This window comes from Vidua macroura, chromosome 11 (assembly GCF_024509145.1).
Source record: "Vidua macroura isolate BioBank_ID:100142 chromosome 11, ASM2450914v1, whole genome shotgun sequence".
In the NCBI taxonomy this organism is placed as follows: Eukaryota; Metazoa; Chordata; class Aves; order Passeriformes; family Viduidae; genus Vidua; species Vidua macroura.
In genome coordinates this window covers 9,485,559-9,498,663 of record NC_071581.1, presented here as the reverse complement: position 1 = coordinate 9,498,663, position 13,105 = coordinate 9,485,559, and the positions used below count along the sequence as shown (strand labels likewise).

General features: G+C 36.2%; 1 protein-coding gene across 5 annotated transcripts in view; it reads right to left on the bottom strand.

The window, feature by feature from the left end:
- The window catches only part of PHKB (phosphorylase kinase regulatory subunit beta), a 70,615-nt gene that overhangs the window by 54,771 nt on the left and 2,739 nt on the right, over nucleotides 1-13,105 (bottom strand). For 3 of the 5 annotated variants that reach the window (XM_053987251.1, XM_053987252.1, XM_053987250.1), the window contains 6 exons: nucleotides 9,276-9,293; nucleotides 7,088-7,177; nucleotides 5,172-5,310; nucleotides 4,434-4,533; nucleotides 2,769-2,876; nucleotides 783-863 (listed from right to left, as the gene is read on the bottom strand). In XM_053987251.1, the coding sequence (XP_053843226.1) occupies nucleotides 783-863; nucleotides 2,769-2,876; nucleotides 4,434-4,533; nucleotides 5,172-5,310; nucleotides 7,088-7,177; nucleotides 9,276-9,293 (536 nt within the window). The remainder of the gene's footprint in view (nucleotides 1-782; nucleotides 864-2,768; nucleotides 2,877-4,433; nucleotides 4,534-5,171; nucleotides 5,311-7,087; nucleotides 7,178-9,275; nucleotides 9,294-13,105) is intronic. The other 2 variants (XM_053987253.1, XM_053987254.1) reach the window with 1 other exon arrangement.

Sequence of the window (13,105 nt, the reverse complement as noted above, 5' to 3'; positions counted from 1 at the left end):
TTAAGGCAATACAGCAGCAACTATCAAACAGAACAGAGTAAATTTAAACAAATCCAGATTAAGAAATTTGGAGAAAAAAAGAATTAAAAAAGTATATACATCTGTGCTTTCCATTCCAGTTTCAAAACATAACCTCATTTTAGAGCAGGCCAGCAGGCTGTCCTGATATGACTTGTACTCAAGCCAAGGCTATTATTATCTTATTTACAGAAGAGTTAACACCCTCTACAAACATCTCTTAACTATGATATAAAATTCCTTTATTTTTTATTTTCAATTAAAGATACAGCAAAAATTCTTAACACCCATAGGTTCATATATGCTTGAAGAAAGCCCTGCAGCTTCCCTGAAAATTAACCCCATTATTTATTGTACTGAATTTTCACTGGACAGGATGAACTCACTGAGAGTTTGAAATAATGTGAAAAGTGAGAACAATGTAAGTAGGAGTTAATTAACTAATTAGTTAATTAAGAAGTTAATGTAAGTAGTAGTTAAAGGTGCTAACAGACCTTTTAATTCTTGACATTGCAGATATCAGAAATAGCAGAGAACTATAAAACTTTCAATGTCATGTTACATTTACTCTTTGCACATCTAACACTTTTTTAGCTACTATTTCACTATCCATTCATTCCATTACTTTTCCTGAGTTCCACTCAAAGCATAGAATACCTGCAGTGTATTTTCAGAATAATTACTTTGCAGTTGGTTATGAAATAAAAACCAGAAAAAACACAAACAATTTGAAGCATGTTTTAGGACAGGAAATCAATTTGTACCTCATCTGTGTTGTAGATAATCTGCAGCCCCGAAGAGATCATCTCAACCAAGTAGAGGAGAAATAATGACACAGCATTGATCTGGAGTAATTAAACACATAAAGGAAACTATAATTAACTTTATGTTTATTGGAGTCACGCAAACAAAATAAATGTGGTATAATTCACTAACAAAGATGATCCCACTATAACACACTTCTGCTTCTTAAAAAAGCCTGGATCTAATGATGTGGAAACAATCAATAGGAAAAGGTGGCACAAACAAGCATTGTCCTCTAGAATTTCTGATGTTTTATGATTTTTAAATTTCAAACTGTGCTAGAAAAATGTTCTCCCTTAGGCACACTGCTTTGACCCACAGGTAAAACAAGCTGTTTTCATGTTTACATATGTGACATGTTTACATATATGACAACTCACTAGCAAGTAGGTTTCCAGACAGGCAAGCAGTATATTGAATGGTGCACAGCACATCTAGAAAGCAAATCACTTCTGCCTGGTGGGAATTTTGGCATTATCAGCTGACAGGAGGAGAATTACAACATTCAGATATGATCAGATATGTGAAAAACTATATAATTTTAGTACTCATACACAGCATTTATTGTAAACAGTAATTACCTTCAGCAGCTGTACAGATGAGCATCATAATGTCAACTCATTGAGGAATCAAAGGAAACTGCTGGTTTGGTTTTTATTACAGAATTTTCCTATACTTGAGAATTGGTACAACTTCAATAGAGAAACTAAGTTTATCACAGTATGAGGTATAAAACCACAATCTCTTTACATGAAATTTAAAGAAACCATCTAGAACAAAAAAAGTGGATTCTTATCTGGAACATAGCAGATCAAAAATTAGATCCAAATTCTAAAAATCCATAAATATTTAATGACAATTGACTCCAGTGTCTTAATACAAACTGAAAAGCACCAAATACAGCAATAAGGGCCACATAATATATTCAATGTTTCCCAGCTGAGCCCTCTCAGTTACTCTGTGTTCATGTCTCCACAGAGCTGAAAACCCTCTAATTTTTGAGGTATGCAGATGACAGATGGGAATGTGCATTTGTGTTTATGGGAAGGGTTGAGCTGCCACAAAAAAACAGACTTTAAACTGTCATACAATGCTTCCCAGATCCCCAAATTGTTTCCTTATAGATAAAACATGTGCCTTCTCAGAAAATTTCACATAGTCCAAAACACTGACTTAAGATAACTCCATAAAGCATTTTCCCCAGAACATGCATTTTCTGAATCCAACACATTTACTGTACAAACTATTTAAGTAATACTGTCATCATGAAATGAAATGAAATAATCACCAACCCACTGTGTTAATTCTGAATAATTTGACTACCAATTTCTGAGCTAAAAGGTGTGTGCAGACTTGTGGAATGCAAAATAATGAAAGGAAAGGTGGGTCTGAAAGTAAAGAGAACGGGAAATAAAAGGAGTAAAGATTAAAACTCTGGAAAATGAGAGACAATAAAACAATCAGTTATGCATTATTCTGACTAGGAACCACTATGCAAAGCAGTGAACAATTCCTAACTGTTGTCAGTGTACATTAAATGAAGGAAAATTACTCCAAATTATGGAAAATTAATCTGGGAATATTCACCATAAGATTACACTAAATCTTTCACTTTCCTGACTACAACATTTTTTTTTTGCAGGATTATTTATTGACAGCCATCTGTTGGTTTCAAAAAGAAGCATCTTTGTAAACAGCCAACCATCTACCTCTACAACCTCACAGTCATTTCAGTACCTTCTGACCAAAACATACCATTCAGTTATGTTTCAAAACACTCTGTCTTTTTCAGCAGAAGATGCAAGAGGCAACTAACTCAGTTTTACCACACACAGCACATCTAACATAAATCTAACCAAACTGAGACAGCTGCATTATGGAAGAATGAAGACAATATTATTAAAAAATCAGCCAAACTTGGATTTACAACAATATGGATGTGTTACCTGAAGGTGACCATACTCCTCATGTGAGAAGACCTCATCTCCAGTCTGTGCACTGAACACAGAATGCAGACATGCAGATGGTTTGGGGTCTTGTTTAAATTTCTGAACCTAAAGATGAATGAAAGGTAAAACATAAAAGCAAAGGCAATAATTTCACTATGTTTGGCAACCACAAATTCACCACATACCTTATTTAAATTATTATTACTATTGTTATTATTACCAAACTAAAAAATGTCTTGATTTGACCATTATGTAAACCTTATAATCAAGTGTCTTCTCAGAACAATTACTTTATAGCTGGTAATTAAATGAAATCAAGGTAACTCCATAACTCTCCAAGTCATGCTTTGCTCTCCAACAAATTTTACAATTTTCTAACCATCACTGCCAGTACCTGATCCATATTTCACAGTATTTTCAACACTGATGCTACTTTCATAAGATTTTCTTCTCTACCAACAAAACACAGCACGTGCCTCAGAACAAGCAAACAAGTACTATATTGTGGAGTCTACTCCACAAATATATTAAATATACTTCAGGTCATGACTCATATGTTCACTGGCAATAGAATGCAACATCTGCATTCTTGCTAAAAGCAGCAGCATTTGCTCAAGTCATGCCTTGAGCAGATATAACTCATATTACTAATAAATATCTTCCATTTACATGAGGCCACACACAGTCTTGCAGAATAAAGTCCATCTTGACTTCTGTCTGTTGGCTACCAGAACCTGCTTATTACTACACTGTAGGAAGAGAAAAGCATCTGTAGAAAACAAGGCAAAGCCAGACAAGCAGAGTGCCAGCACTCTGTTAATTTAATGCTCATTATTCTTATCTAGTACTCCTCATCCCCAAAACAACCAATACTTGCTCATTATTACTTTTACTGATACCACATACCTGTGGACTTCCCATTTCAGTTTGTGTGCTCAGCTGTGAGGAAAGCTATGGACTTGAAAACTATTTCTAATAATGCAGTTCAAAGTCAATGCATTGAAACATCAAATGACCACATGGAATATATGTATTTAACTACTTCTAGATCCACTGCTAACCACTATGCAAAATTTATCCACCACACCAAATTTTAATAAGAAGGCCTGAATAGTCAGAGTATATTCACAAGAGAATTAAGGCCTGAATAAATCAGCTGTGTTGCAACATAAGTAGACTACTCTGTTTCCTTACTCATTTTGAAAATGTGTGCCCTTCTGAAGTTATGTCATTAAGTAAAATACTGCTGGAAAATGTCTGCTAAAGAAACCAAACAAAAAATTAAATTGATCACCTAGGTAAGGAGAACAATTGCAAACACAATAACCAAGGTAACAGTGCAAAGAAAACTCTCCAGCCTTAACAAAAAGTAGTTCTACATGTTTTCATTTAATCACTATAAAAAGACATAAAACCCCCCACAAGTGCTAATGGTGTAATATTTAAATGGGACAAATAACTGCAAAATGAACACAAAGAAGTTTCCTACCCAAAATGCTCACATCTTCTACTCCCTAAAACGGTGCTGCAACAACAATGAAGCAGCTGTTCTGAGCTGTGGCACCCTAACACTGTGAATCTGATGTGTATTTAGGATTTGTTTCCCCAGGTTAATGAATCCCTTGGAGTGAGGCAAGCGCTGTGTCCACAGCGCAGTTTTACCTTATCGGCCTGGCGCATGTAGCAGTAGAGAATTCCTCTCATGCACTTTATGGCAGAATGCTCCAGCTCATGGGTCCTTCCCTTGTCATCATCAATGCGCCTGGGTGAGAGAGATAACTCATAAAACAAATTGCAAATGCATTAGTGAGGGGAAGAAAAAAGAATTAATGCTTTGGAATATTAAGTATTTAACTAACGCTGTTGCATAGTGATGCCCTCACTCATATCTACATATTTACAACCCTAGTCATCCTTTCTCATTAAAAATAATAAAAATAATAAAAGGGTTTTTGTCTGGCAACTTACACAAGCATTCCTCTTTCAAAATTTAAGAATTAAAAAAAAATCCTTCCTGATATTATAACATCCAGTCTCTTCCAAATAAATGATTCTTAGTACCAGCAACAAGCCCACCAATGCCCTGAACTCTCCTACTATATTTGAAAGCATCCTCTGAGTACAATTTGCCAGAAGAACCTCTATTTTTAGTAGCATGCATTAATTCCACTGTAACAAATACTGGCACCAATTACATTATATGAAAACATGTTTACTTACCAAAAGTAGAGTGACATTTTTAACCTAGCACCTTCATAAATATTTTTACAGAGATCTGTACATTCTCTATGGGTTTACAAATCTATTTTTGATAAAGCTTCATCTTTTAAAACTTTCCCAGGGAACTGAATAAGAGAGGGAATGCAACGTGGCAGAGACATGAGTGTAGAAGTTATTCACCTGTAAGCAAGGGCCAATGCCCAGGCACAGGCAGCACAGTAAAGGCTATCATGAACTTTTGCCTTTTGGTTACTCCCAAAAGTCTTGGTAGGGAACAGACCTGTGGTCGGGCTTTGATGGACCAGCAATGTTGATTTAACTGGAGGAATGAAAAACAGAAAAGATTGTTAAAAACATTTCTATTTCTTCCAGTTTCTAAATAGATTTTCAGGAACAGATCAAGGTGTCAACAACCTGTTAGAGCATTTACAAGATAAAATAAGGGCAAGAAAGGTAAGGAGAAACATACACAAAATTTGTTACATTGTTTTTCAGACAAATTAGACCTTTTTACACAAAACCCCAGCAGTATTCAAAACTATTTCTATGACTCTGCTCTAGCACAACCCACTTTGTACAGAATTTCTACAAAGCAACCCAGTAATTTCCTTTCTATGAAAACAGAAGAAAAAGGTGACTACAGTATGTCAACTGCCCCCCAATCAGCTAAATGCTTAAACTCTCCAGAACTCTAAATTCATAAAAATTACATTTTTAACTTAGGCCAGATGATTGTATAAATATTTATATAAGTAGAGGGGAGTAAGTAAGGAGAAAGGACAACTATAATTATTTAACTCAGTATCTTGATAAGAAAATAGACAAAGACAGGAATTTTCAGGTTGCCAAAACTGAGTTAGAAAAAATACTAAATATTACTTTATTTCCTTTTGTACTTCAATATTTTGCATTTTGGAAATTGTTTTTCCTAAGGTTATATAATAACTAGAATGCTACAAGATTGAAACTGGGCTTAATGCCCTTGAACATGACCTTTCTAGCAATAATCTCTTCAGCATAAGTCAGGAAAGCAGGTTTTTTCCACAGATTGTTATCAAGCATCAATTTTAAGAAGGCCTCTTGATTGTCTAGGTAGAATACTTAGTTTCTAAGTATTCTAAATGAAAATTACAAGGTTTTAGAGCTTTTTGCATTACATTCAGTGTCTTGATACCCTATAACGAAAGCTTTGATAAAATATTACCTGAAAAAGTCAATATAGATTATTATAAATGAGATATAAATTCAGTAATAGATTTTTACTGTGGCAGCAGCATAATTGCCTGAGATAAACAGCAAGCGCCACCATGGATTTGTTGCTGCCAAGTGTTAAAAAAGCCAACTGAACAGTCACCTCTGTAAGAAAGCTAAAAGCAATGCACCTACAAAAAGCAACAGAGCTATGGATAGACCAGGTACAGATTTCACTTCAAAAAGCCATTTGAATGAAGGGAATCCCATCCGCGTTTTTAGAATGATGGGGAAGTTGTTCATTATTCTGTACCCTTGCCTCAGTAAAACTTACATTTTAAACTGTCAATTGTACAGCCATTAAACAGCCTTGATTTTAGAATACATGCAGGACTTCATTATAACACAAACCTCCTAAACCCCAAAACAATCAAAACAAAACATTGCTTCTTTAATGGTTTTGGCTCAAAATAACATCAAATGAAAAACACTACAGTTGACTTGAAATTAGCTAACAAATAAAATTTCAGCATAAAAATACATTATGGCACCATTAATAACAAAAAAGAACTTCTAACTGATCACCTGCCAGACTGTTCCAAGTACTACATGAAAGCTTTTGTCCATTTAATTTTTTCCTCAGCTGTATCTGGTCAATGCTACAATCCTAAGCTACCCCTTTATCCAAAATAATTCTAAATTCAATCTTACAGCTGAACTGGATTGTCAACAGACATTTTGATTTACAGAAAGAAATGTAACTCAGCCCTCTTCTTTGTACCTTCCAAACTTCCAGCAGAAGTTTAGGAAACTATCCTTAAGTAAGAATAATGTAGAGCTGATAATTATCATGCAAATATCAATTCTATCTCACATCTGGGTTAGTTCAAGCATTATTAACTTACCAATTCTATAGTAATGATTTAATTTATCCCACAGAGTTTCCCCCTCTGGCTTTGGAAGGTTAATACATTTAAGTGGCTCATAAATTGAACCTAAAATAAGAAGAAAAAAGAAAACCAAAATCAAGATCAGAATCAGTTTCATCACTGTAATATTGCTAAAAATTACTGTGATAAGGTATTTTCATGTTTGTTATACAAAAGAACAATTTATTGAATTTCAATTGAAACAAAAAAGTTGTCATCTCTACAGTTTCAGAGAATTTTTTCTACAGTACCTGTCTACACAAACCAGACCTCCACCTGTATCTCCAGTGCCTTGTAGATATTCAACTACAGCAAATGCTACATAAGCATAGAGTTAATTATTGAAGACAACTATTAAATGTTAAGAGTTTTCTATGAATATTTTCTTAGAACCTAAGTATGTTACAGAGAAAATTCCAGAAGATACGTAGGAAAACAGAAGAGGGACAAAAGTAAACCATATTCAATTCTTACTGCCCTATCTGCCTTCTAAAATGGTGAAATGTTCAACACCATCAGTGTTTCACCTACCCCAACCGTGTCTGCACCCACCAGAGTCAGCCCAGCTGATGTCATGTCAGAATAAGGGTTGGCTTGTTCCCACAAGCTGCTAAAACTTCAACAACTTATTCAACAGATAAAGCCCTCAAGTTACCTACATTCCAGAGAAATACAATGCTATCAAATGCCCATCTTTCATTCTCACTGTCTCATATATTGACTGCTTTTCTATCTGCACCTGAAAAGTCAATTTTACTGAGAGCTGAAAGGAGCTACCTATTCAAAATTATTGGGGTGAACCATTTCCAACTTCTAATTTCAGAGTAATATCCTGCTCTCCCCCACAAATCACTTAGGCTTTATTCAGTGTTCTGGATGGCAAGATCTCCACGAGAGCCGTGTGCTAACAGGAAGAATGAGAATTTTCCTTTTCCAGCCTGCACCCTGCCCTTTGGAAAGCTCAGGGAATGCAGTGCCACGGCCCAACCAGCCAAGCAGTTCTGGCAGGACACAGCGAGTGCTCCTTTTCACAGAGCCTCTTTGGCAATCCCAGCACACTCCCAGGCATCAGACTCGTAATTGTCCATATCCAGGACTCTCAGCCCCATGAAATCAAGAAAACAAAATGAAAAAAAAGAGAAATGTTCAAGAGACAACTGGATGTGGGACTCAGTGCCCTGTCTGGTTGCCAGGATGGTGTTTGGTCAAATGTTGGACTTGATGACCTCAGAGGTCCTTTCCTACCTAACTGGGATGTGTGCAGAATGATGACAGAAGCTTTATGAATCAAGTCCTTTGGGGGAGAGAAGAAAATGTCTAGCCATTCAAGAATGCAAACCTCAGCCCAAGTTAGCTTACCTTTGCTTTGCCAGCACAGGAGTGAAAAAAGCCCTACCCCTCCCCAAGAGAGCCCCGGGTGCCTGCTCTGCTTGGATGTCCTGGTGATGCTTCCCAACCCAGCTGAGCTTCCCCTACAGCCTTTCCTCATTGGGAGAGGTTGAATTAGAAAAAAACACCCGCATGTGGGAAAGGGCCTGAACGGGAAGCACAGAGAGCCCAGTGTATTTGAACTGCCTAAAAAAACAAAGTCAAAAGAAATGAAATTGTTCTGTAATGGAAAAGAAAAACTTGTAACATATCACAGCTTGTATCTTCTATTAAAATAAATAAATAATGAACATTCTGAACCAATTTAAATCCATTTTTCAAAGCTATTTTGTTTTTCTACTTCTTTTAGCCTATGAATCCCTGTCCATTACATGATTCATAATTTATGCTGTTATACAATTAATTCAGTTATCTTGCAAAAGCACACAATACAGTGAGCTGCAGTAACTGTAATTTTGTACAGTGTTGTAGTGAAAGGACAGAATACACAAAAGAAAAAAATATTCAGGAAGTCAGTGCATAAAAAGCAGCAGTTTTATGAGAAATTCAGGTAACAGATTTTCAAAGGCAAAATAATGATTCTATCTCCTAGATTAGCTAACTGAGTATCATATGCAAATCCACCATCCTTTGTGTGTGAAACGGGTTCAGAATGTCCACTTCCTGCAGGCTGCTAACCCCACTGTGGCACCAGGACACACAGCTGAGCATCCACAGGCACATACACACACGTCAAAAGTTCCTGAACTAAAATGGTTTTAATTTAAATACTCACCAGACAATCTGTGACCCTCTGTGGCCAACAGAGAAACAAAACAAAGGTATCAAGAACAAAAAGCAAACATATTTTTCTATTTCAGAGCATTCAAAGATTTCAACTTAGTGCAGAAATAAGATTAAACAGAACAGAGAGCACGAAAATGTCAAACGCTACCACAAATTACATTTTTCTAGATGTTTGAAACTTTAATAGAAATATAGTAAAACAGTCAGAGTAGACTGCTGATGGAACAGAAAGGTAAAATTAATTCCAAGTTTGAAAAGCTGACAAAAAATAGTTTTATGCTTTTGAAGTATTCCCTAATTCCTACTATAAGGAGGAGAACTTGCTTAAATCAAAGTTTTCCACATATTTTTCATTAATTCCTTATTAGCATCTATATAGTTTATGTTTTGCTTGGGTGTCTACAGCATTCTCCTGGAGAAATCATGTGGTAAATTACATTCATTACTATCACAACCTAATCAAAGCAAGGAACAGTCAGGACAAACATGAAGCTGCTCCTTCCTTGAGCTTTTGGAGAGAGCCCATAATACAGAAGAAGCTATTTTAAGGATGGCTAAAAAAAAAAAGCCTGTCTACAGTCTCATCCAAAATCTATTTGAGTTCATTTCAGCAAGATAAAAACCTGTCATAGAAAGCTATTTTCAATTACATATTTAAAATCAGTTTTCAAACTAAAAAAAAACCCCATTCTAAAGAGATGACAACAGCAAGACTGCAGCACTCTAAACATAATAGAGTGACATTTGCAAATGGGACCCCGGAGGTCTCACTTTGTACAGTAGCATTGAGAAGAAAAAGAATGAGGACATTAATTTTAAATACTGTTTTTCATAAATACATCACTTTATTAACATCAAACCTTACAGTGTGAGTTTTATTTTAGGCAAATAAGTAGGTATGCTAGGAAGAACATAAAAACCTGTTTTGTTGATTTACTATTTCTTCTGCTGTCTAGTGGTGTAACAACCCCATCCAACATTTAAATAGGGTATTTGGGAGTTCAGTTTCTCTTCCTACAAAGAATGAAGTGTGCCCATTATTTTCTTACACCACAAGTGCATTGCTGCAGGCAGTACCTCCATCAAAATCAGTAAAAAACTGATAGAAAAATCAGTGTCACTTTCTGTGTTAATATAATTAATGTCTGATAAGAGAACACTCAAAGTCTTGATCCCAAGTCCAATTAAATCCCTGTTTGTCTTCAGACATGGCACTGACCAAATGCCTATATTCCTAATCTGAAGGAAAACTAATCCTCTTTCATTTCCTACCATTTACAGGTCCCAGAGTAATATGATTTCACCACTCTTCAAGTTGAATAATCACAAAAAATGATAGAGATTCCTTTCAAAGTAATAGAGAACAGGAAGAAATGTCGATCCTATGTATATACAACCTCTGGGTACTGAAAATACTGTGTCATCCTGATGCTATTTTCCCATCAACCTCATTTTTATTCCAGTTTTACCTGAGATTAGCCTTAACTGCTCTTCAGGGAAGAGATATCAATTGTCCAGATGTTTGGATTCAGAAGCTATGACCAAAATGGCTTTAAAACAACTCTGCTCCCCAGTTTATATATATGGAAGCTTTGGACACACACACACACATCCTTGAAGATGGCAGTAATTGTGGATATTAAGGAAAAATAGGGATTAGAATGGAATTATGTACCGAGTCTATGGATAAAGACTTGCATATTTCAACAAGGATGGTTTATTCAAATCTTTCAAAGTACAGAATTAATATAAACAAACACTTCCACAAAGTTAATCACAAACAAATGGAAGCAACATGGGAAGAACTTTAATATTTCACCTGCCAGAATAACAAAAGAAAACATTGGTTTGCATAATTAAATCAGGCCAGACCAAAAGAAAAAAGCTGAGAACACAAGATTTCGTTGTAGATTTGATAAGAGTAAAAACTGATCACAGCCTCTGATGTGACATTAGGTCTGGACATAATCAAACATTTGAGACAGAGGCAAGCCCTGGACCTCAGATCACTGTAACTTTCATTACTCAGCATTAATAAGGGCAGAGGCAGCTTCACATTACAGAAGTCATTTGGACCAAAGAGGATTTTATTTCTACTCACAGCAAAGTTTAAGAAATGATATCACAAGGGGATTTTTAATCACTACATACAGGAGGAAACTATGATCTCATAGTTGATCCTGCTTTGAGCAAGAGGCAGGAGTAATTGACCACCTGACAACCCTTCCAGACTTAACTGTTCAACAAAACAGGGTAAGGAAACACCAGGAGAAGGGCTTGGAGAGGCAGACAGAAGAGGTATTAAAGTATTCCTCTACCTGAATACATAGTAGAAGTAAGCAAAAAGTATGAATAGTTACCTTGGTTGAGTGACAATAACAAATGGGTAAAAATGAGTAAAATCTTGTAATAGTTTAATTTAAATAGCATTAAAGTGACAAAGCTTTTAAACTATCATTTATCAAGAAAAATCACATGTTACACTGTGCAAGTAATTCAATTAGTATTTCATAGAGTCATAGAACATCCTGAGTTGGAAGGGACCCACAAGGATTGTTGAGGTCCAGCTCCTGGCCCTGCACAGAACAAGCCCAGAATGGCACCCTGTGCCTGAGAGCATTGTCCAAACTCTTCCTGAGCTCTGTCAGGTTTGGTGCTGTGCTCACTGTCCTGGGGAACCTGTTCCAGTGCCTAAACACCCTCTGGGTGAAGAACCTTTTTCCTGGTATCCAACCTAAACCTAAACCTCCCCTGACACAGGTCCAACCATTTCTTCGGGGCCTGTCACTGGTCACCACAGAGGATAAAGAAAAAAAAAAAACCCACAGCAATTTATTCTGTCCTTTCTCTATTTTCTAATCATCTGAAGGTAGCTCTCTGTCCAGTATATTATACTTAATGGAAACCACTGATTTCAGGATTTACAGTAACTAACAACACAAACAACAAAAGCTACTGAACACCAGAAATAAAATACTGACCATCATGCTAGTACACAGGAGCTTCACATAACCAAAATGCCAAAGTCTACCACACAAGCCTTGTAAATGCTACAAGCAAGGCAGGAAACCACTCAGGATATTCAAGGCAGGCATTGCCATTTCTGAGAATTCAAAACAATAGGTGTTAAAACTACTAAAAATGTTTATTTTGCATCATAACAAGAGAAACATCAAATATCTATACAATAATTAGGAAAGAGTAATTTTTTTTTTTTAACACTGTCAACACATCACATTTTTTGATGGTCAGAGAGGCAAAACTGAAAAGCCACAGGAAGGGCCAGGGAGTCCAAGCCACGCAGCTGCGTCCCCTAATCTGGTCACTCCCACCAGCACTTGTACTGCTACTGTGTTTCAACAAGGACTACTCAAGAGTTTTCACCCATCACAGAGTGTCACATATGGATACATCTCATCCCAGTCAAACTCCCTTCAAAACACACAGGAATGGTCTGGAGAGCGTCTTGTATTTTAGCTTCTGTGGTACCTGAGGAGAAGCTGTGCCAGGGGGCTTTACTTTGCTTCCACTTAATTTCCCAATGTCCAGCTTTGTAACCAATGAAAGGCTGACCAGAAATTTTACTTATCTCTAAACCAGTCACGCTGGGGTTTTTTAGGAGCCAATTACAAACAGCATTCTTAATGCACCTTTCACTTTGAGACTGTCATCTTAAAAGAGGAATTTGAGTTCAGAGATGGTTGCACTGAGGGATACTGACAGGAACTCTAAACAAACAAAACACGAAGATTTGACAGTAGATTTCAATCTAAGTAGATTACAATTTTCAGAATTTTTTACTGAAAGACTTCAAATTTT